Source organism: Silene latifolia, chromosome 5 (assembly GCF_048544455.1).
Source record: "Silene latifolia isolate original U9 population chromosome 5, ASM4854445v1, whole genome shotgun sequence".
Lineage (NCBI taxonomy): Eukaryota > Viridiplantae > Streptophyta > Magnoliopsida > Caryophyllales > Caryophyllaceae > Silene > Silene latifolia.
The window spans coordinates 90883423-90907045 of NC_133530.1; the positions used below are offsets into that span (position 1 = coordinate 90883423).

General features: G+C 38.0%; 3 protein-coding genes and 1 pseudogene across 3 annotated transcripts; 2 read left to right on the forward strand and 2 right to left on the reverse strand.

The window, feature by feature from the left end:
- Positions 1-6748: 6748 nt before the first annotated feature.
- LOC141657885 (uncharacterized) lies at positions 6749-7328 on the forward strand. The gene has a single exon (XM_074465278.1). The coding sequence runs from the start codon at positions 6883-6885 to the stop codon at positions 7171-7173; it is 291 nt and encodes a 96-aa protein (XP_074321379.1). The 5' UTR covers positions 6749-6882; the 3' UTR covers positions 7174-7328.
- A 12-nt stretch (positions 7329-7340) lies between these two features.
- LOC141657884 (casein kinase 1-like protein HD16) lies at positions 7341-13236 on the reverse strand. The gene is made up of 16 exons (XM_074465277.1): positions 12771-13236; positions 12518-12646; positions 12367-12440; positions 12219-12288; positions 12066-12121; positions 11001-11072; positions 10774-10868; positions 10612-10678; positions 10371-10500; positions 10056-10274; positions 9832-9974; positions 8404-8578; positions 8224-8314; positions 7981-8138; positions 7670-7858; positions 7341-7571 (listed from the first exon to the last, which is right to left on the reverse strand). Exons 1-16 carry the CDS (start codon positions 12858-12860, stop codon positions 7512-7514), a joined length of 1818 nt encoding a protein of 605 aa, XP_074321378.1. The 5' UTR covers positions 12861-13236; the 3' UTR covers positions 7341-7511.
- Positions 13237-17335: 4099 nt separating this feature from the next.
- LOC141655758 (polygalacturonase inhibitor 1-like) lies at positions 17336-19917 on the forward strand (annotated as a pseudogene).
- A 1459-nt stretch (positions 19918-21376) lies between these two features.
- Positions 21377-22761, reverse strand: LOC141655759 (putative pectinesterase/pectinesterase inhibitor 38). Its single transcript, XM_074462819.1, has 3 exons — positions 22686-22761; positions 21841-22092; positions 21377-21651 (listed from the first exon to the last, which is right to left on the reverse strand). The coding sequence occupies exons 1-3, from the start codon at positions 22759-22761 to the stop codon at positions 21377-21379; spliced, it is 603 nt and encodes a 200-aa protein (XP_074318920.1).
- Positions 22762-23623: the final 862 nt, after the last annotated feature.

A 23623-nucleotide genomic window follows, 5' to 3' on the forward strand; every position in this document is an offset into this window, starting at 1 on the left:
TAGGAGACCAGAATTGTCCGGACGAATGTGCAAATGGTCATCCAAAGCTAAGCACATACAATATAACGTTTGAACCAAGGACAGCAATTAAGTCACAAGCACTAGCAGATTTTGTGGCTGATTTTAGTCCGACCCTAGAACCTGACCTAATAAAAGAAGTAAATAAACTGACCAGCGACCAAACAGACCTAGAATGGACCTTATTTGTCGATGGAGCAGCCAACACAAGGGGCACAGGCCTAGGTGTAGTACTAAAATCACCACAGGGGGATAAGATAGTACAGGCTATAAGCTGTGCATTTGAGGCCACCAACAATGAGGCAGAATATGAAGCCCTGATAACCGGATTAAAGGTATGTATTGATCTTGGTGTGCAAAATTTAAAGGTACGCACTGATTCCCTTCTTGTCTCCAACCAGGTAAATGGCATATATACTGCAAAAGACCCCAAAATGATGCTTTATCTAGATGTTGTTCAAATGCTAAAATCAAAGTTCAAAAACTTTAATATTGACCAAATTTCCAGGGACTTAAATACCCAGGCCGATGCCTTAGCCGGCCTAGGGTCCAACTTTAGTCCCCTTGATTTCGACAAAATACCCATTGTGCATTTATTAGAACCTGCAATAAACAAACAAGATGAAAGTTTCCCAATCTACATTGCTAATTCTTGGACGAAACCTTACTATGATCTCACAACAGGGAATCCTACCCTTAAATAAACAAGATGCCAGAGCACTGAAAATAAAAGCTGCTTCGTATACTATTATTGACAACGTGCTTTTTAAGAAATCGCAGGCCGGACCTTACCTCAGATGCCTGGAACCACAGGAAGCTGAACAGATATTATCAGAAATCCATGAAGGATACTGTGGAAATCACAAAGGTGGAAGAAGCCTGGCAAGCAAAGTACTCAGAACAGGATATTATTGGCCCACCTTAAGAGCCGATTGCCTGGATTTTAGCTCTAAATGCAAAGCCTGTCAGATTCACGGACCATACATCCATCAGCCATCTGAGGAACTACATTCCATATCCGCACCCTGGCCATTTATGAAGTGGGGCATGGATATAGTAGGAAAACTACCTCAAGCACCCGGACAGAAAGTTTTCATGCTAGCAATGACTGACTACTTCTCCAAATGGATAGAAGCTGAATCATACAGGCAAGTCAAGGAGAAAGATGTCATAGCATTCATCAAACATAATATCATATGTAGATATGGCATCCCCTCTGAAATAGTATGCGACAATGGCACACAATTTGTGGGAAAAAGAACAGCAGCCTTCTGTGCCCAATGGAACATCAATCTGGTAACATCCACGCCAGGATATCCAAAAGCCAACGGTCAGGCAGAATCCAGTAATAAAGTGGTGATCAGCTGCATAAAGAAAAAGCTGGAAAGAAGAAAAGGTAGATGGGTCAAGAGCTCCCCCGGTCCTTTGGGTGATTGAACCACGCCTAAAACATCCACGGCCAAACCCCTACTCCTTGGTCTATGGATGTGAAGCGAATCTGGGGTGAGGTGGACATTCCATCAGCCAGATGTAGCCTGAACACAACAACAAACAACATACCTCTAATGGAGGATAGCCTGGACTTAACGGAAGAGCTAAGAGATGCGCAGAAGCATCGATTAGCGAAAGATACCAAAGACAAAGAGTTGCAAGAAGCTACAACAAGACTGTCAAAGCCAGGGTGTTCAGGGTAGGAGACCTCGTTCTCAGGAAAGTATTCCAAAACACAAAAGAGAAGAATCTTTGGCAAATTGGCCCCAACCGGGAAGGCCCCTATCGATTGATTCAATAGTCGGCCGGGGAGCTTATAGACTACAAACCCGGACGGAGAGATGATCCCAAGAGCTTGGAATATTACACACTTAAAACTATTTCACATATAGAATATATTTGCACAATCCAGGTATAACTTTTCACTTTAAACACTTCTTGCCTGAAAACTACATGTATGATACTTGCAATTATATGAATAAATGCCGTATATGATTTCTTCCAATTATGTGCCCAAGTACTTACCTATACTCTCATAATTACTTAGTGAAATCTTCAACACTTGTTTTACATATTGCATCTTATTTAAAAACAAATCTTAAAGATTGGGGGCCACCCCCACCAAATATCCAACTGATATCCAAAATTCAGTTGCAAAATAGGCCTTTAAATATTGAGCTCAACATAACATACAAACCTGGAAAATCTATTCCTAGACTGTATGACATAAATGGGTCATAAGCCCTCCAGACAGGCAAGGGACATAAGCCCTCCAGACAGGCAACAACCCCACCCATAACACATTAAAGCGCTCGATCGGTCGAATAATCGCCGATCCAAATCGAAAAAATTGGCCTCGATCCAATCATATAATCGGCCGAGATCCAAGTACACGTCTAACATCACAAAAGTACTTTGTCAAAACACAAAAAGAAGCAAAACAAAGACCAAATATTTATTCACCCAAAATAATTGGCCCTACCTAATAACCATCCATTCCAGGGACATCCCCCCTGGATGAGCCAAAAAAAAGTTTCTGATATACTCTAAATATTCATTCCAGGGACACTCCCCCTGGATAGACCAAAACCCAAAAGAAAAAACTAAGTTATTTTTGAGCCAGGAACCGACTCACAACCATCCACCATCTCCTGATCACCAGACTTTGCCTTGGAAGGAGGAGAATCCACTTCTTCTTCTTGACCCATGTTGGCCAAGTCGGGATATCGAGCATCCAAAGTGTCTCATCTCGGTCCGGATTCCAATCAGCCCGGTCGATTCTGGGTCCCTCATAGCATCAACCCGACCTTTTCCGAAGAAGTACCGAGCCGCATCACCAACCTCGCCTCCACTAACTCCTTTTCAAAGAGCAAGCTCTTCATTCTTTTTCAACTCGATCCCGCATTGCCCGCTTCTCACCTCCAACTCCACCGACAAGCCTTCTCAAAGATTTTTCGCAGCCCACCTCACAAACTATACCCTGGTTGACTCCTTAGTCTTTGTCAACCGAGATTGGAGCACCACTTCATTACCCCGGATGAGTGCAGTCACGGTTTAGCCTATCCAGCTTTTCCTCCAAACGGTAACCTTGGCACAGGCGTCCCTAAGCGACAAGCAGAGCTTGCCCAAAGATCCAACCCCTGCGTACATACAAAATCAATTAGGCAAATACAAGGCAAAACAAAAAGCACATAAACAATTAAAAAATATCCCTCTACAACTAACCTCTCTAGCCTGGGAAGCGAGTTCAAGACCCTTGTTACAAGAGAAGTCGAATAGAAACCACCCCGGTAGACGAATCAAGGGTACTAGCGGACAATAGTTGGTCGCTCATCCTTGCAGAAAACTCATCTATCCGAGCCCGGGCATCATCCATGTCATCAATCCTAGCAGGCACTTGCCTTATACTCCCGAGTGGCCGAGCCGGATAGGTCTGTTTCCCTCCTTCCTCCTCTTCCGAATATCATCCTCCCTCTTTCTTTTTTGAGCCTGGACGACCTCTGGTGACACTATCCCGGCGAGATCTTGAGGAGGCTGGACATCGTAAATCAGGATATCCAAAGTCTTGTCACTCCCACTAGTTTCCTGGCTCTTGGACTCGCTCAAAGCAATCCTAGCCACTCCAGCCTTCAAATCCTTTGCGAAAAGCTAGCCGACCTAGCGAGAAGATCTAAACACTGGATATATAAAAAAAAATATATACGTAAATATCAAACCAAAAAGCAACAGAAGACAACAACCAACATAAAAGCAAGCAGAAGACGTACAGAAAGAGCAAGAGAACTAGGCTTGCCTTTGGGTACTTTAACCCTGATCACTTGGTCTTCATATACCGGGGCAACAATTCCCGCCCAAGCAAGCTGGCCAGGCCCTCTCTTCCTCGGGAATGGCAAGGAAAGCATCTATCCTTGCAATAGCCTCTTCATCTAGAGGATCGTGATTCCAATCAGGAGCTACAAACATTACAAAAACAAAATATACAGGTAAGACTTATGTACCTCACTCTTATTCAATATAACTACAAAATAAAAGTACAGGAAACCTACCACTCTCCAAAGGAGGATATCTCAGGTAATCAAAGCCTGATCCCAGAGTCTCAGTCCGGATAAACAGGAAAGTCTTTGCCCAACTCTTGTCGTCTCCAGAATCCAGGTTAGTAATCAATGGAGTCATCTTTGACTTAATTCTCAAATTAAAACGACCAACAGAAGGATTTTTAAAATGATATACTGCCTTAATATCATTGAGAGTAATCACAAGATTGTGTTTAGCGCATAAATTTTCTATGGAATGAACAAGTTTCCAAACCATCGGCATAATGCGGAAAGGTGACACTTCCATAGCACGGATGGTGTCAATCATTAAGGGAGTAAAAGGTAACTTACAGCCAGCTTTGAATGCCCACTCGAAAATACAGAACCAACCAGGTGATACCCAGTTAGCCCTAACTGGACAAGACTCAGGAATCCATACCTCAGTTGATTCAGGAATTATTTTCTTCTCCCTTAGTATCTTGTCATAATTTGTTTTCAACAAGTTCTCTTCAGGAAAGTAAGGATCCAAAGATTGAAGGGCAGTGAAAATGGAATCCTGGTACTTAAAAGCAACAAAGACGAGCGGGGAGGATCAATCTCCATCACTTCCTCTTCCGAACGTTTGTAGGTTCAGCTCAGCAGCAGACTTTTCGGGATGTAGGGCGTTTCTTTGCTCCCATGTTCTTAAGCGTTTTGATTTATTATAGAAATTATTGAGAAAATACGAGTAATGTGATTACTGAGAAATTTGGAAGAATTCCAGAAGAATTTTAGAAGAATATTTAGCAAAGAAAGTGGAGAAAATTTGGTGAAAGATAATCTTGCCCTAAATACCGTATTTATAGGAGATGAATAAACGGCATGAAAAACCTAGGGATTGCAAAACTCTCAGCATGACATCACCTAGCCGTTATAGTGTTCAACGGTAACTAGGAGTCTAAGAGTCATTGATTAAGTGTAAGTCTCTTAATTATTTAACCCGGTAAATTTGACATCTCACCCCTGGCCGGATCCAGCACGGGTAAAATGTCAAGGGGCAATTGTTAGGCCCAGTTTAGCCTGGTCTGACCATAACCTGGCCCGACTTCGGCAAAGGTGATTGATCAAGACAGAACCAGGACAAATCGACTCTTTGCTTAGTCAAGAATATTATGGCAAGAAGACTACTAAATCCTGGAAAGGAAGCCCGATAGTCAAGATATTATAGCTTATGAGTACTAGATACTGACTGGATTAAGCAGATAAACAGAAATGCGATTGTATAAGCCAGATAACCATGCCCTATTCTCAAGGAAGACCAAGTCCAAGCCTAAGACTATTTAATCCATGAATCTGGACGGAAAGAGGAGAAAAGGCTAAAGATTGGTTGAGTTGAGAACGGGTCAAGCGAACTAATAGGAAGCATGCCCTATTATTCCGGCAACAACTCCTATCTTTGGGGAGAACGTTATACATTTATAACGTTATTCATTGTAACGTTGGAAGGGCAGTAGAGTACTATAAATAGGAGAATTTAACAATTGTAAAGGATATTCATGATGAGTTAATTTTATCTACACTTTATCTTTTACTCTTGAGCATTCAAATATTGATACAACATTGTGCCCGGTCTATCAAAATAATAAAAACGTTATTCTTTATACTTATTTCTTTCTTTATCACTTACACATACCATCCTAATCTTATCAACAGATCCCGATCACTATATATAAAAGGATCCCTTCAGGAAAATCCTGCTAAAACAATAATGATGGAAAGCCCAAGAGCAGAAGCTAATAAAAAGTTAGTCGGAATGGCACGGCAAACGCGTGAAACGGGGTAGAGTGAGTCGCACAAGAATTGTATAGATAACACAATTCATACCTTGTTCCAATTTCCTTCCTTCAACAATATTATGACCTCCGCATTGAACGGCTCCAACACATTATATCACTTCATATCAATTTTAAATGTTACGTCAACGTATAAGACTACGTCGCCGCATAATAATAACAATAGTCGGGTATTTTCATATTCTTCCTTTTCTAATTAATTTATCAGTCTTGGTATAGACGGGTGGGACGAACAGACGGGTAAAGACCTCTAATAAAATGGGTAGGGGGGACAAGGTGGGGCACCCTCCATGTGTTTCCCACTTTATGGCAAATGGGTATTTTGTGAGGGGAAGTGGTATCCGTCTATACGTATAGACGGATAGTGTCCGTCTATAATGAGAATTTGTGTTAATTTATTAAACCATTTTCATAATAGTATTTCTTTTCTTGTTCTCTATTTTACTAAAGCTCAATTTTACACTTCGGTAAGCTCTTTTATTTTTAAAATATTTCATATCTATGAATATATTATGAACATTAATAATATAAATGCAATTATTTCGACATATTCATAGCAAAAAGTTTTGTTATTTCGAGGTTTTTATTTAACTAAAGGTCAAATTGTCAACTCGGTTAGTAAAAACTATTTACATAAAACAAATGAGCAAATATGAGATTTTAACAATCTTGCACCCTTTTGTCAAAAAATAAATAAAAAAAAGAAAAATAGTAAAAGAAGAAGCAGCATGTGAAAACCCCCACGCTAGAGCTTAAATGATGATAGTAAAAAGATTATAAAAATCAAAGACATGCACGCAAAGGAGAAGAAGAGATGGCTTGTACGAGTCAAATAGGCGGCTCTCCTTAATCCTTCCTTCCTTCACTCCCCGACGTCTCTCTCTATATAAAGAAAGGCATTCAACACCACAAATACATTTTATCATCATATCAATAATCGCAAAGTCGCAATCGTTGTTCATCCAATTCAATCTAATCCAATCCAATTCCTTCCGATAGCTGTTAGCATGGCACCAATATTTGAAGGTATTTCCTTAGCTAATGTATTGGTGCACTTGGGTATGTTCCTGCTTGTTCAAGCTTTGGTTTACATCATCTTATCTAAGTCCTCCAATGTTTTCTCCAAAGATAAGAACCTCAAATCTTTCAGCTTCAGGCGAGCTCGCTCCACCAGTGTACGTCGCATTCTCGCTCTCCTTTCCGATCAACCCTCTGAGCCATCCCCCAAAGGCTTATCATCTGAGCTATCCCCCAAAGGTTTACCATCGTCTCCCGTAGCCGCTACTTTTCAAGACTGATATGGAGTTTGTTATCATATATTTTTTGTAATAATTAGCCAACAATTATTTATTGATTTGTACATTTTTATGGTTTGATACAGTGCTTATTGTATATAATTCAAATTCAACATACTCTATTAAAATGCATTCTGGTTGATATATGATAGCACCAACACGACTGTCTAATGGAGTATAAATACTTGATAAATGTTGATAGATAGTAATACAACAGTTAAGGCGAGCATGCTTCTCGAGTAACTATTGAGAAATGAAGCAATCAGAATGTTTTAACGAATGCCCGCACATTGTACTCTCATTTTCCATACAAATTGTTACAACCTCTTACTTACACCGCATTATGACACCGTTCTTCCATAACATAAGCACGCAAGATACAGATTTTTTGCCCATTTATCCTGCAATATAACAATTATCAACCATATTAGAAGTCCTATTCAGAATTACAGTATTCACTTTTTTTCGAGTATGTATTAAATGCAAAGATAAAAATCACCTTGACATGCGTGCTTGGAAATTGGGAGGTTCTCAGAGTTTCCTGAGTCTCATCACCAGGCCGGCGCTTTGGGACACTCAAAACAAGTGCTGTTTGATCCAGATTAGCAGCAGTTGACGTTATTCGATATCCATTATCCCAACGCTTGTGAATACCTTCACTTGGATACAGAAAATCAAGCTCCACAACCTACAGGCATGACAGAAGAGAGCATTCGGGAACTACCCACATCAGCATTGCATCCACAACTGGACATGTGTCAGAATAAACAAATGAAAACTGATGACATGGCAAAATGTTCCAAGAACAACCTGATCACTGTACCCAGCATTGCGAGACATGACAACGCCCCATCTCGATCCAGCAGTGGCCATTGAAGTCACATGGAATCCTTCCCTCCACTTCTTATTTATCCACTTAAACGGGAATGCATCACTCACTTTGTAAGACTGTTGTGTGTACTGTGTACCTTCATTACACAAAGTCAATTCAATCAGTGGGTATATATCTACTTTCTCTTATTTCATCAAGCTCAAAGTGTATCAACGACAAACCTTTAGACATCACCACGAGTGAGCTTCCATTGGTAGCACCCGCAACAGAACTAATGTAGAAATTCTTTTCCCATTGTTCCATGATCCATTCCTAAAAATATTAACCATCAAATCCATCAAAGAAAGATCAATTCACATAAGCTTAATATGAATAGACTACTTTGCACAAAAGCAGCCTACCTTGTGCAAGAAATGGGGTGATAACTCGTAAATTTGGTGAGTAAAGCCAGTTCCAGCATCCATGATTAACGCCCATAGATTGGAGCAAGATGCAACAGAGCTTATAAGTAAGCCATCAGTATTCCCTCTCTCCACATGTTGCTCCAATCTAGCATCAGCTACATTGTAATGGTACCTACAGAATAAGTTCAATGAAAGAAATACAGTGTTTCAATAAACATCATAATATCTTTATCAATAGACTATCATTCACTCTCCACACAGCTGAACTCATATCATTTAGCTAGTACCTACTATCATACCACATATTCTCAGGTAAATAATACGAGGCCACAAGCATTGACCTCTTGCTACCCACAAATCCGCATGTGGAGAACAGGCAAGCCAGAAATAGTGGACCAGGCTACCACTGGCAACGCCTTATTTACACTTAGAATGCTCTGGAAACAGAAGTCCTTCCGAAATATTAAAATCACTTTTAACATCCTCGAAGCTGGACTTGAAAAGTCAGGTCCACCTATACTACTATTATTAAGATTTTACATCTACATTACTCATTTGCTAATTCTTACGAAGTATAACAGTGAAGTATGAATAAAGAATATTACGCATTGAGCAAATCAGCAGCAATATTTCAGATGTTCGCTACATATAAAGAAGAATAAAGAAAACGTGAGCTTAGTATATTCAAATGTTGATCAATATCCACCACTTAATGAGCAAAGCCAAGGATTATTTGGTTTATGTTTTGTTGGTGTCATCAATGAAAATAAGCATAGAATTTTCAAACATCACTGGCATCTTATAACTGAGGACACTGCAGTATTGTGCACACAAACAAAGCCAATCACCACCTAGCAATCTAGGAAATTTCCGACATAGTCTTCTTCCCGCCAAAGAGATTTTTAAGTAAGCTTAAGCACACAAGTTGTTTCCTTAAAAGCCAATAAATGCACTTGGCCTCAGTAAATAACAAGAGGACATCTTAGTCTCATACAACAGATTAATCTTCCCACCAAATGGATTGCAGGCATGCTTAAGCATACAAATTTCTTCCAGTGGAGAATATGCACCCAGTGTCCGTATATAACGGAAGGACACAATAGCTTCTTGAAGTTCATATACAGAGGTCAGTAAGAACCATTATATCCCAATTCCCAACAGCCTAAATGCATCCAGTTTGACTCCGTAATATAGCAGTACACAAGATTACAAGGTGCTTCCCAAAGGAAATAATTACCCCAATTGGCACAAAGAACGATTAAGAATCATGGCTATACAGCCATAACACCTCCCCACCCCCATAATGTTAGTCATAACAAGAGGTAACTACCATTTACACTCAATTTGGATATGGGAAATTGCACTTGGAAAAAGGCACAGTACAATCTAAAACAACTCATTCAAAAAACCACCAAGCAAATGTACCTCTGCTTCATTGGCGTCCGGGCGTTGTAGACAGAAACCCATTGAGTAGCCGGAACTCCAAGTCGAACTTTCTTCTTGACTTGCCCATCATCATCTTCCTCTGCATTTAGCCTTCCGCGTTTCTGTCCAACTTGATAGATGATCTGCCATTTTAATAGATAGTAAGTATGAAGAGGCAGATCAGCAAACAAAAAAGTAGAAAGCTGTATTTAGAAACAACTAACCTTCTGAGCCCCATCAGTATTTATCGGTCTTATTGATGGGTTTGAACCAATCAATCCATCAAACAAAGCTATCAGCTTGGAATAGTTGGGCTCTTCATCAAATTTCAAATTGACAACTATTTCAACAAATTGTTTAAGAGGTGGGGGGCAGAAACAACACAGAACATCTGGAGAAGTTCCCATCTTTTTCTTACAGACCAGGAATGATTTGTTATCACCCTTACAGAAACAACAGAAAAGTATGAGACAGTGGTGCACAAACAATGGGTCGTAAAAAGGATAAAAAAATGTAGAAACCGCAATAATTGGAAGTACCTGATAACCTTGCCAGGGTAATCTGCCTTTCAGAAGAAAAATAAGCGTATAAGCAAGAGATTCTAAGTCATCTCTTCTGCTCGCTGTCCTACCAAGATGGGCATGAACACTTGCATAGCGAACCGTTCCCCTGTAAATTTAACATTATAGCATTGTATAAAACATTGCACTATTCAATGTGGAACAATGCTGCATTGCCGAGAATGATAAATATGCGAATTATTTAAGACCGTCTGCTGACCTGAACATATCAGGACGTTGATCGTAATCCACATGTTGCCCACTTGAGGTCTCCCTCCACTTGGTCGCTGCAACAAGATGAAAATTTCGGACAAGTCAAAAATCACCCATGGTGAAACAATCATAGAAATTACCAAGTTGAGAAGATAAATTAGTAGATTACCAAGTCCTAGGTCAACAAGGAACAACTTCTTCTCTTGTGCAGTAGACGGTTGACCAAGTAAAAAGTTCTCTGGTTTCACATCTCCATGCACATAACTGACATTGGCACAAAACATGACCCCATGAACCGTCTCTCAGAAGCTTCAGTAGCAGAATGAAATTTAATAACACGATAACAAAGAAGCGGTCGTTCTAATTGATTGCAAGTATTCTAAAGCAATAAGATACCCTTTAGAATGCATCTTCTCAAGGATTGATAAAGATTCAACGGCAATACAGGCAACCATTTCAACCGACATCCTGCAGATAATCAAAAGACTTGTAACAGACAAGAAAAGTCATAATAACCTGCCGTATACAAAAAACTATAAAAGACCACTTCATCTCATATCAAAGACACTCAAAATGTGCAGGGCATGCAATAAGAAAGTGGCGAAATGAAAATATTATATCATCAGACAAAAGATGGGAGGTGAATTCCATAATTCAATGTACTAAAAAGAAGTAGTGAGCGCTAATTATATAAGCTGCTGAATAGAGAAATTCAAGGGTGAGGGCAAAGCAAGGCCCACAAGTAATCATCACCAAACTCACCCATCACTTGAAGTCTTACAGAAACACAAAAGAATGTTGCTTCCTAAATGAAGCAATACATAATACGGAGTTGTCGGAGTACATCGCAAACAAGCATAGAGTTCTACTCCATCAAAGCAGTCATCACTCAGCAAAAATTCCAGCTAAGACTTCTTTATTTTCAATTTCAACCAAACAACTAAATAAACGACAGCTTTAGAGGATATTATGTAAGCCTGGAATTTTGATAAATGATCCACTTTTATATCGGGATATCTAATTTCTAAAGCAACGATATGAGACTACCAATCTTTAGAACGATTGCAGAGACGGAAAGGGAAAGATTTCAATAAACTAAGAGCATATATTCAAATATTCAGGGAAACGAAAAAAAAGCCGAAGGATGTGCTCTTTAACAAGGTCAATAGTTTAAGTAGTAAAGCCAGAATGTGAAAAATCATCAGCATAAGCATAATGTCAGCAACTAGAGCAGAGCAGCTATATTCATTTCAAAAACAGTGTCAACAAAATTTAGAACTTAAGCCAAAGCATGATGTATATCCGAAATAAGCCTGATATGACAGTAGCAACCATCATATGAGAAGATACCGAGAGACCAAAAATAGCAAATGCAAACATCTAAGAACACAATAAATTTGCAAATAAAAGAGATAGTAAGGAATGATGGAGTGATGATGAGTGGAAATGTAGAGTACTGACGTCTGGCCAGAAGAATTCCAAACATCCCATAAGCTTGGTCCGAGCATGTCCATAACCTGAGGACGAGTGAGTGAGCAATTGAGGGACAAGTCCACAAAGCTGAAAGGTAAATTAAAGAATAAAAAAGAAAAGAAAGGGAGGGAGGGAGGGTACCATGACATAGTAGTCTCCTTGTTTTCCTTTGTAGTGAACCTTAGGTACTCCATGAATACCACCAAGAGTACTGCAACCAAACTCGAAATGTTGAATGAAAATAACAAGAGAAAGGCAAAGAAAGTGTAGTATAGAAATAAAAACATACTTGTAGACTTGCCACTCATATGGAGGACCATAGTTACAACCTTTACTACTCCTATGCTCAAATTTCAATGCCACCTGCATTTTGAATCAAAGGTAAACACTTAGGTGGGAGGATTAAAAGGGAGGAGGAGGATAGATAGAAGGGAGCAGACCTGGGTAGCACCAGGACCGGAAAGGCGGTCATTGCCACCAGTAACACGGCGACCCACAAAGACTTGTCCAAAACCACCTTTACCCAATTTCCTTTCTACCTTAAATACTGGAGAGCTCCCTACTTGTACCTGTGTAATTGTAATTAATTATTATTATTATTATTATTAAGTTTGAGATTAATGAATGAATTGATTAATGAAGTACTGATCGAAAAGGAAAGGAAAGAAGAGATAAAGGAGATAGGCAGCCTACCCTATCAGGAAAAGGAGATTTAATGTTAGAATCATCATCGTGTCCAGTAGCCTTATTACCACTCAAACCACCACTCTCATCCCCCAACATTCTCTCTTCTACTTGGATTGCTTTCACTTGGATGATTTCACTTTATTGTCTTCGATTCTAATTGTCTCGTACAATCTATCAATCAATCAATCAATCAATCAATCAATCAATCGGCCATGCTGGGTTTAATTTTGAATTTGAAATTGAATTTAAAACAAGCATGAGGTTGAGGTTGGGGATTGATTTAGGGTTTTGAAATGTGTAGGGGGAGGATGAATTGGATGAATTAGGGAGGGAGTGGGGTTGACTGTGTGTCCTAACTAAAAGAGTAACCTGACCCTTTAGGGTTTGAACAAACAGTAAAACTACAAGGAAGAAAGGAAGCAAGGAAGGACAATCAATGACGATGAAATGACCAACACACACAGTTACACACTAATACAAATCGGGATACGCCAGCTTATTGCGGACGACTCAACCCCATTAACCTCCCCTCCTAATCTCAACACTTCACGGTTAACACCATACTTTTTGCTAAACCGCACCTCTTTACCAACTTGCTTTACTCCTCATCTAAAATAAAAGGGATACTGACAAGTTTTTAAGTTATGACGGTTTTAAGCAACACTAATGGTTATGCACTAATAATAAATAATATTCTTTTAACATATGATTCACGTGACTCATTTGATAGGATTAAAAAAAAAAAAAGATAATGACCAACATTACGAATTCTACTGTTTCAAATATTTGAAATGCCTAGTTTTTCGTGCAAGTCAATATTTACTTTTTTTTCTACCATATGTCCATTTGCGGCATACAACAATAATTTTTCACATAAATTGGAGAGTTTAGTGTGTGTTTAGCCTAATTTGTCAAAATGTTTTTAGACTTAAAAACACTTTCTTCTCTAAACACATAATTACTTAAAAGTAAAAATAAATTTTAAAAAACTTCAAAAATCCCGGGAAGCAAAATTTTAAAAGCAAAAGTGGGAACGCATATTTCCCACTTTTCGTTCATTCAACCTCTATTAGGTATCAGCAAATCCTATCTTTTCGTCCATTAAAATAAAAGAATCAATTTGATGGTTTTAGGCTTAGCTTTTGAGAACTACTTTTAAAAAATTAAACTTGAAAAGTAGAAATCCATTTTTAAGAAATTAGGCCGAACATGCTCTTACCATTTCCCTTTATTTATTGCGATGTCAAAGATTTAAGTCCAACTAACATTTTAGCCACGGTCCATCATTAAGTCAGGGAAATACATGAATGACCGATGATTTTGGCCACTACCATGACACCAACTTCTTTTGAAAATTGACACGTTAGTACCTAAATTGACAGTGGTTATCAAAACAACCAAAAATATTCATGTTCGTATCTCCAACTTGTTTGCATATTAATTTATTAAAGACATTTTCATGTTGAATTTATTTTATTTTAATATAAGAAAAATTAGTATTTAATTAGCTATCTTATTAGTTACTCAATACTACCAAATATTATCTTTTTGTTTTCATTTTCCTCTATTGATCATAATCTAACTCACAATCTGTGGCGGCCTTTATGTATTGTTGGAATGTTGCCTATGCTAGCAAGACTTACTTAATACATAGGCTATGCCCAACATTTGACCTTATTTTACTTCATCCTTCTAATATCACGAATAAAACGAATATAGTGGATGAAGTCTCATGAGTAGGCATGCCTTTATTTGGATCGATGAGAGGCCTTAGTCCTTAATAATGTTAATCACATCAATTTAGGTGTCAATATAATCAATAGAGATCTTAAGGAGCTCCTATATGATACATGTGACGTAATAGCACAATAAACTCTATAATCTTGACTCGTGAGCTATGACTTGAAGTTTTAATGTTTTTTTATGTAAGTTTGTGTTGAGGGCATTAAAGCATGACCATGGGAATTCGTCAGAATCTTCAAGTAATTACAGCATGATCATGAGATTTGGTCAAATTACTCGTGTATTTATAGGCACTACATTTTTATCATTAATTAGTTATTTATAATATTATATAAAGCGGTACTCATATTTGTTCTCTAAAGCGACTATCACGTTATAATCTTTATAAGTAGTTACGAGACATTATAAATCAATCCAAAAGGAATAATATTTATATATGATGTCTGCAAGTGGGCATCGGGTGGTAGTAGCATTAATTTGCGGACTCATAGTAATAATACTGTTGATTTGTTGCTTTTGTTCACTGCGTAAGGGGGTATTACGCCCTAATATCACCAAATTTGAAGATCGCATCATCACCTTCGTCAGGAATCCATACCCTTCAACTTCAACTCCGTCTCCAACCTCATCTTAGTTACCGTACAACCTTATTACCTCGCATATTCGCGCGCGGGGGGAGGGGGGGAGTGTTGTCGCCGATGCTTACAATTGAGTTTTTTCACCATGTTTTCTAAAGTCTTTTTAAGACTTTTGATTGGCTCCTTGAATTAGGGGAAAACAAGATTTTTCTATTTTTACGACGAGACTTTTGATTTTTGGGAACTTTAATTTCTTTCTGCAGAATTCAATTATGGTTACTTTCCATCATAATTCTTTTTTTCACCACGATAATATTAAACTTTAATATAAATATATAATGTTTCCCACAGATTATAAAAAGATTATAATTTTTACATAAGATTAGTAACTCAAATTATTAACAATGAACATAAACCCAAAAAAATATTTATTAGTTACCACATTAGAAAAGAACTTACCCGATTTCTTACTCTTTAAAAAGAAGGATTATATAATTAGGAAAAAAGATTTATAATTAAAAGAGTATCATGTACATTTATTTTTAGATTTTTATCGAAAACAAATATTAATCGCTTAAAACACTATAATAAATTTTTTTAAGACAAACGTAAAACACTATAATAGTTACTTATATAAAAGAACGGAAATAATTAACTCAAAAGTACTTGCAAAATAACACTTAGATAAAATTTAGAACATCAAAAATATTAGATGAGGCGTAAAATTAGAAAATGATCTACATATTTTTCAGCCTAGAATGAAGCATATCTCAACAAAATTTAAAAGGGTGAAAATGAATATCTAGAGATTGAGGATCAAAACTTATTAGTCATAAAGGAGATGAGTGAGCATGAATATGGAGAAGTTGATGTATGATGGGTAAGTGGGAAGGAAGGAGATGAGAAGTTGATGTATGATGAGTGAGCATGAATATGGAGAACTTGAGGTCTCCATCCACTTGGTCGCTGCAACAAGATGAAAATTTCGGACAAGTCAAAAATCAGTCATGGTGAAACAATCATAGAAATTACCAAGTTGAGAAGATAAATTAGTAGATTACCAAGTCCTAGGTCAACAAGGAACAACTTCTTCTCTTGTGGAGTGGACGGTTGACCAAGTAAAAAGTTCTCTGGTTTCACATCTCCATGCACATAAATGACATTGGCACAAAATATGACCCCATGAAGCGTCTCTCAGAAGCTTCAGTAGCAGAATGAAATTTAATAACACGATAATAAAAAAGCAATCCGTTCTAATTGATTGCAAGTATTATAAAGCAATAAGATACCCTTTAGAATGCATCTTCTCAAGGACTGATAAAGATTCAACGGCAATACATGCAACCATTTCAACCGACATCCTGCAGATACATCAAAAGACTTGTAACAGACAAGAATAGTCATACTAACCTATCGTAAATGGCATACAAAAACTATAACAGACCACTTCATCTCACAGCAAAGACAAACTCAAAATGTGCACTTGTGGAGGGCATGTAATGAGAAAGTGGCAATATGAAAATACTATATCATCAGACGAAAGATGGGAGGTGAATTCCATAATTCAATGTACTAAAAAGAAGTAGTGAGTGCTAATTATAAGCTGCTTAATAGAGAAATTCAAAGGTGAGGGCAAAGCAAGGCGCCCATGTAATCATCATCAAACTCGCCCATCACTTGAAGTCTTTCAGACACACAAAAGAATGTTGCTTCCTAAATGAAGCAATATATAATACATCACAAACAAGCATAGAGTTCGACTCCATGTAGCTTAGCATAATGAACTGTTAGGGTGCAAACCCATGTCCCACATTGGTATAATATAGATGGAAGATCATCTTTATAAGTGTCCAGAAAATATAATAGTACGAGGCCTTTTGGGAAGGAGCCCAAGAGTAAATCCGTGAGGGCTTGGCCCAAAGCGGACAATATCGTACTATTATGGGCAGTGGACACAAATGCAGCAGAGGCCCAACACGGAATATTCATGCTTCCGCACAACAAGTGGTATCAGAGCCCAAGGTTCGACTTGGGCTAGACATATAGATTCATCAGGCCAAGACTTGAAGGTGGACTTACACTATAAGGCGTGAAACTCCTATAGCTCGAGGGAGAGCTAATTGTTCGCGAGATGTGACATTGGTCTCACGGTGATGAGACGGCAGACCGTCCAAGAGAAGATCGTCAACAACCCGGCGAGGTGGGTTGAGGCTTAATGGAGGCAACAAAAAGTGGTCCATGGTAAGTCCAATGACGGTTACGGGGCGACGCACTGAGACACTGGATACGGACCCAATCCAGGGTATATTGGATGCAGAGGATGTTCGGTATGCATGTGTAGCAAATCCCCAAGAAGGGCACATGGACATGCAGGCACAGGAGCATGTGGGAGCACTCACATGACTAGGCGGTGACGTGGTGCAAGACATGGCTCGTGGTAGCCAGGTGTGTCGGCTAAGGGGAGGTTATCAAGACTTGTGATGTTTCGGGTGTCTAGAAGTTGAGGTTGTTGTAGGTGTTGGAAATTCTCCGTAGAGGTCAAGGTCTGAGTCAAGAAGATGGTCCTTGGTTTGAGGGGAGGATTTTTAGGGTGCAAACTCATGTCCCACATCGGTAGAATAGAGATGGAAGATTATCTTTATAAGTATCTACTAAATATAATAGTACGAGGCCTTTTGGGAAGGGGCCCAAGAGTAAATCCGTGAGGGCTTGGCCCAAAGCGGACAATATCGTACTATTATGGGGTTGTCGACACAGGTACAACAGAGGCTTAACACGGGATATTCACGCTTCCGCACAACAAGAACCTCATTGACAATGCATCTAAAACAACATTGTCTTCCACTCTTCCCCCTCAACAATGTCTATAATGTGCCTTGAGCTGCCTGGCCAAAAGAAGTAAGGAGAAAGTGACACTGAGTTGTCTTAATCAAACTCCTCTCCATGAGCAACAAAAGTCTTCCTTAAGCTAAATCTTAGACTGTTTGGAAATGGCCAAGAAGATACTAGACAAAGTTGTTCTAAAGGTCCTAAAATATCTACATTAGGCTTTGGCTGATCAAATTAGAGGCTTGCTGAAGCCTTGAACCTTGTATTAGGAGAAGGTCCAAAACCGGGTAAAATCATGTTACAAGAACACATGCCTTTGTGATGCTCCTGACTTACCCCAAGGCAGCTCCCCATAATCCACCTTCTTTTTTAATTTACTTATGATGGAAAATGTCTTCCGATTCAAAGAATAATTTAACGCAACTGTTTCGTTATAAATCATTCATAATTGTTGTATCACTGCTGTACTTGAATTGCCTCCAAATGTTGTTATACAGCAACAAAGTGAAACAAGTTGTCAAAGTTCACCAGAATATTAGATCAGACATGTCAAAGATATATCCTCTAGCAAAGATACTCAAGCACAATATAATATCCTCCAAATTATCCTACCTAGTATTCATATACAAGCAATGTATCTTTTTGTATTATTTGTTTCCTTCTATTGTCCCTAATTAATTTATGGAGTCAATGATTTGCCTTGATTTAGTTAGTTGTATACTACCATTGTAAATATATTATAAGAGAATTGTGTATTTTGTTATATATTTCAAGATGTATATAAAGGAAGCAAATATAACATATATGGAAATTCTGCATATATAATATGAAAGAAAGGAAATATATAAGATTAGTAGATCAAATAATATAGGAAACGTATAAAGGGGAATACGATAGAATATGGAACGAGGTTAAAGAAATCAAGAGTATAAAGTGTTGTGCAATACATACATACATACATACATACATACATACATACATACATACATACATACATACATACATACATACATACATACATACATACATACATACATACACACATACACACATACACACATACATACATAAAAGTTTTAACAGAAAATTATAGAATGATGATGTATGGCAGGCTGAGGCTGAGCTTGAGCGTGGTGTTGTTGTTTCTGTTATTTGCAAGTAGCGAATCAAGGTGCAATCTCAATGACAAGCAAGTTTTTTTGAAGATCAAAGATCATTTCCAAAACATTGCCCCCTTCTCTAACTGGGACCCTAAAACCGACTGCTGCGGTTGGGGCAACACTCAGTGCTCCCCATCAGGTCGAGTCACAGGTCTGTTTGTTAGCGACACTGTCTACACTAGTTTTGAGTTCCCTTCCATTATAGGAGACCTGCCCATGCTGGAGCTCCTAATGTTGGACCAAATTCCCGGTCTCATGGGTCCCATTCCTGAATCCATAACCAATCTAACTAACCTTCACCAACTATTTTATAAGTCATATCAATGTCAGTGGCCCCATTCCTGATTTCTCTAAGTTAAAGAACTTGTATAAGTTTGACCTCCCCAACAACCGTTTAACCAGTACTATTCCCTCCTATCTGCATCTCCTCTCCAACCTTATTGAGATTAATCTTGAATTCAACATGTTAAGCGGTTCTATTCCGGAAAGTTTTGGATTGTTAAAGAACCAAATGTCCATGTGGCTAAGTGCAAACGGCGAGCTATCTGGTGAGATCCCTAGGTCATTGGAGAATGTCAACTTCAGCGTGTTACATTTGTTGCACAACAAGTTCAACTGCCTTTTGGGATTAGAGTGTTTGACATATCACACAACAAGGTATATGGTTCCCTTAACAAATAATTGGGCCTGCTAAGAAATTTGGACCGTTTCAGCGTGAGTTACAACCAACTCTATGGCAAAATTCCCAAAGGTCGTCGTTTCAAGCAAGTTAGTCCTGCTGCCTTTGATCACAACAAATGCCTTTGTGATGCTCCTGGCTTACCCCCATGCATCCCCCCTTAATCCATTTACTTCTGATGAAAATGTCTTCCTATTCATCTTTATATATGTTTCCATTAATTCAATGAATAATTTAATGGCAGTTTTGTTATAAATCCTGCTTGCATTTGAAACTTGTGTTTTCTTTGGCATTATGGTGTAACCCGACACAATTTTAATGGTTGAATATTCATTAGCGCGTATTGATCCTCGTCCTACTGTACACCTTTCTATCAGATGGTTGTTGCCTTGTTGGTTCCAAATAGAATGCCATAGGAGATAGGATAAATTATCAAGGTAACAAAGTTGTTTTATTGAAATGCACTTCTTTTCATAACTTTCATACATCTCCTATCTACTAAAAGAATAAGAAAACTAGAAATTTTCCCGCCTAAACGCTATTAGTTTGAAATTGGGCCTACTTTTTGGTGAATATTCTAAAACATATATTGGGCCTAATATATAATCAATATATAATATATAATCAATATATGTGTCACAATATCATATCAAATATTGCAACTTTTTATAATTTGGCCTTAAGTATTTCATTCGTTATTATCTCATTTTTTGAATACATATATTTTAAATATCACAAATATTCTATTTAAAAACCACAATTGTTTTAAATTTTTTACTCATATTATTGAATTAGTGGATGGTTTTCATTGTAACAAAATTACAAAAATAGATATATGCTCCCATCGGAGGCTTTAAACGCGCGTGTGAATAATCATAAGTTATTTCACTTAAAGTAGAAAGTTTATTTTTTTTAATAAATAATTTATTTGACAAAAATAGTTTCAGTTACACGCTCAATTTATTCAGAGTAAAAATGCCAAAATTTCTCCATTCTAACTCTTAACATTACAAACTAACAACTGTAAATTTTTAAATTTTAATTTAAAGTGTATTTAAATACTATTAGCTCTAATTGTTATAAGTTCTCTATACATGACAATCTAAAAAACCGTGCATTTAATTTGAATGGGATACACACTAGTTTCACCACTAAAACCATACATTCCATAACTATTAACAAACAATCAAGCTGATACTATAATAAACTAAGTTATGAGGTTTGCCAAGTAAGGTATTCCTGCAGGAATCTACCTATGGCCTTGAATGAAACTTCTAACGGTGAATTTCTTTGCTTTATGCCGATCATTGATGGCTTTGCATCCAATACATCTTAGTCGAGTGCTGGTGTCTTTCCTTGGGCCACGTTATTGTACTCGGCATAATAGACTTCCGAAAACGAGGAGTTGTCGTGTTGTCATGCTAGCCATCCTTCTGGATTGATGACCTTGTCAAGAAAGCTCTCCATTACCACAGTTCTTGAATACTTCTTCCACGGGCGTCCAAGGTACGCACCTCCACTAAACTCTTGAGAGGTAGGTTTGGCTGTTAACGTGCAGTTGTGGATAACAATTGCACTAACATCATTTGGATATTGGCGTCCTTGGGTAGTTAGGACATTCGTCTATGCATTTGAGGGAATGCGGAAGTACAAGATGCAGTTTTGGAATATTGTCTGTGAGTCGCCAAATATGAAGTCGACAGTGCCATATATCTGTGAGTCGCGGAAGAAATGGCGTCCTCTTTGGGCGAATAAGATATCTTGATACTCCTTCACGACACACCTATGAAGGATAGTCCGATCCCCCACACATTTAAAGGCCACGGCTTGCCCTGCCTCTGGTCTTACTGTATTTAAGATGGCCAGGTCTTGTGCCACAAATCCCTCTGCCTCTACCACTGCAATTTCAGCATAAAACAGGCGAAGTAATATTAGTCTATTAGATACAGAATAGTATTAAAGTCTTCATCTAATGTAAAGATTCAGCTATTTTAAAATGCATTCCCAGGGGTAACTTCTATTTCTAGTATACAGAAGAGAGATATGTTTTCTGTAAAAAAAAAAGGTCATGCATTATTCATACGTACCAAAGGTAGAGGTCTCATCAGTACCATAGTCTGAGATGTCCCTTTTATCAGTAATAACTGTTTCGGCACTACTTTCTCCTTGGAGAAAGATATTGGACTTCCAGACAGGAACCACAACATGACCATAATAAATCCCATTCTTGATTAATATCTTGATTGGTGTTGTGCTACGGTTTGCAGCATCATCTAGAGCTTCTTGGATAGTTGAATGAGTGTCACTCCCATCAGTTGATACAATGGGCCTAGGAGTATCTTAGACATGGCATGTTGTGTGAAGTAGAGTACTTAGTATGATGAGTATGCTTATGTAATTATGACTTGTAGACTCCATTTGTGTTTTTGTGTGTCAGCTGTTTAAAGGGCTTTGGCAATTTACAAAGAATTGTTCTACTGATTTCTGCTGAGAATAATACTTTAAGTTTGTTCCATCTGTTTTCTTTTAAATTGTGAACTTTTACTAATACAAGTTGGGTTTACACTTAGAATGAAGCTTACACATCTTTTCTAGGCACTCAACATCTCCTCTTATTGTGCATTAATATCTACTTGTGGAAGATAAGCTATAATTGTGTATATCTAGATTAATTTTTTCAAACTTTCACTGCACAACTTCCTTTTAATAGCTTAACCTCCTTACCAAAATGTAACATCTTATAATTCCAACCTAAGGAAGCAACCTCATTGCATAGGTCATATTCATTCATCTTATAATTACTGTGTATTAGTGGGAACTTTCGTTTTATATGACTCTGATTATGATGGACTGTTTTTAGCTGTTGTACGTATGAATATAGAGCATTGAGTCACAAGCTGCTTGCTTAGTGGTTACCATTTTCAGACTATACCTTGTTGTATCAACAACCCTTGTTCCACTCCGTCTATCTGATTCAATGAATCTCCTCCTGTGTTGTACTTTGACATTAGGCCTCTTTTTATTATGCATAATATGTATGTTCAGTTCATTCTGTAAATGTATCATTTGCTTTGTTTAAATGCCATAATTTACAAGGCACCATTTTTGCAGTAATAGTCAAACTTATACACTGCGTCTCTATACTAGTTTATATCCCAAACGCCGAGCATAAAATATAATGTTCAGATCACTAGTTACCAATTATACAACCCTTGAGCTAAAACAGACATGAACGATTCAAAGTTGAAGATACAATCACCCCATTCCACAAGATTCATCACATGTATTAATAAAATGATAATTACATGGAATTCAGGCCTATGAGCTTGTGATGACTAAAGGAAGATAATGATTGATCTTCTCATTGATTAGGAATAAATATAAATACACAACTACTCAATATCACAAGGAGATATTCTAGGCTAATATATCGGAACCATATACTCAATATCACAAGGAGATATTCTAGGCTATCAAGAAAATAGGGATAAAAATGACAACATCATGAACCTCAATGTTGAGAAGTTGACTCCTCCACCTCTTACCTCCTCCCAATTTCTCCCCATTTTGAAGAGGCTCGATGTTAAAAGCTTGTCCCGCACTCCCATGACCATCAAGTTAGCCGACGACACTATCAAAGCTCCAAATGGGATTCTTGGCACTCTTTCCATCCCCACCGACTTTGTAGTGATGGATAAGAGAAGATTATCCTCCAAGGTCGGTAATGAAATGGTTGAATTCAAATTGCCAAATACTTTGAAAAAGCCCATGGTTATTGACATGTTTGGTATTGAGACCTTAAACTACCTTATAACTCAAGAAACCTCAAAGAAGATTGATGGATTGATGAAAAGGGGAGGGGGAAGTGTT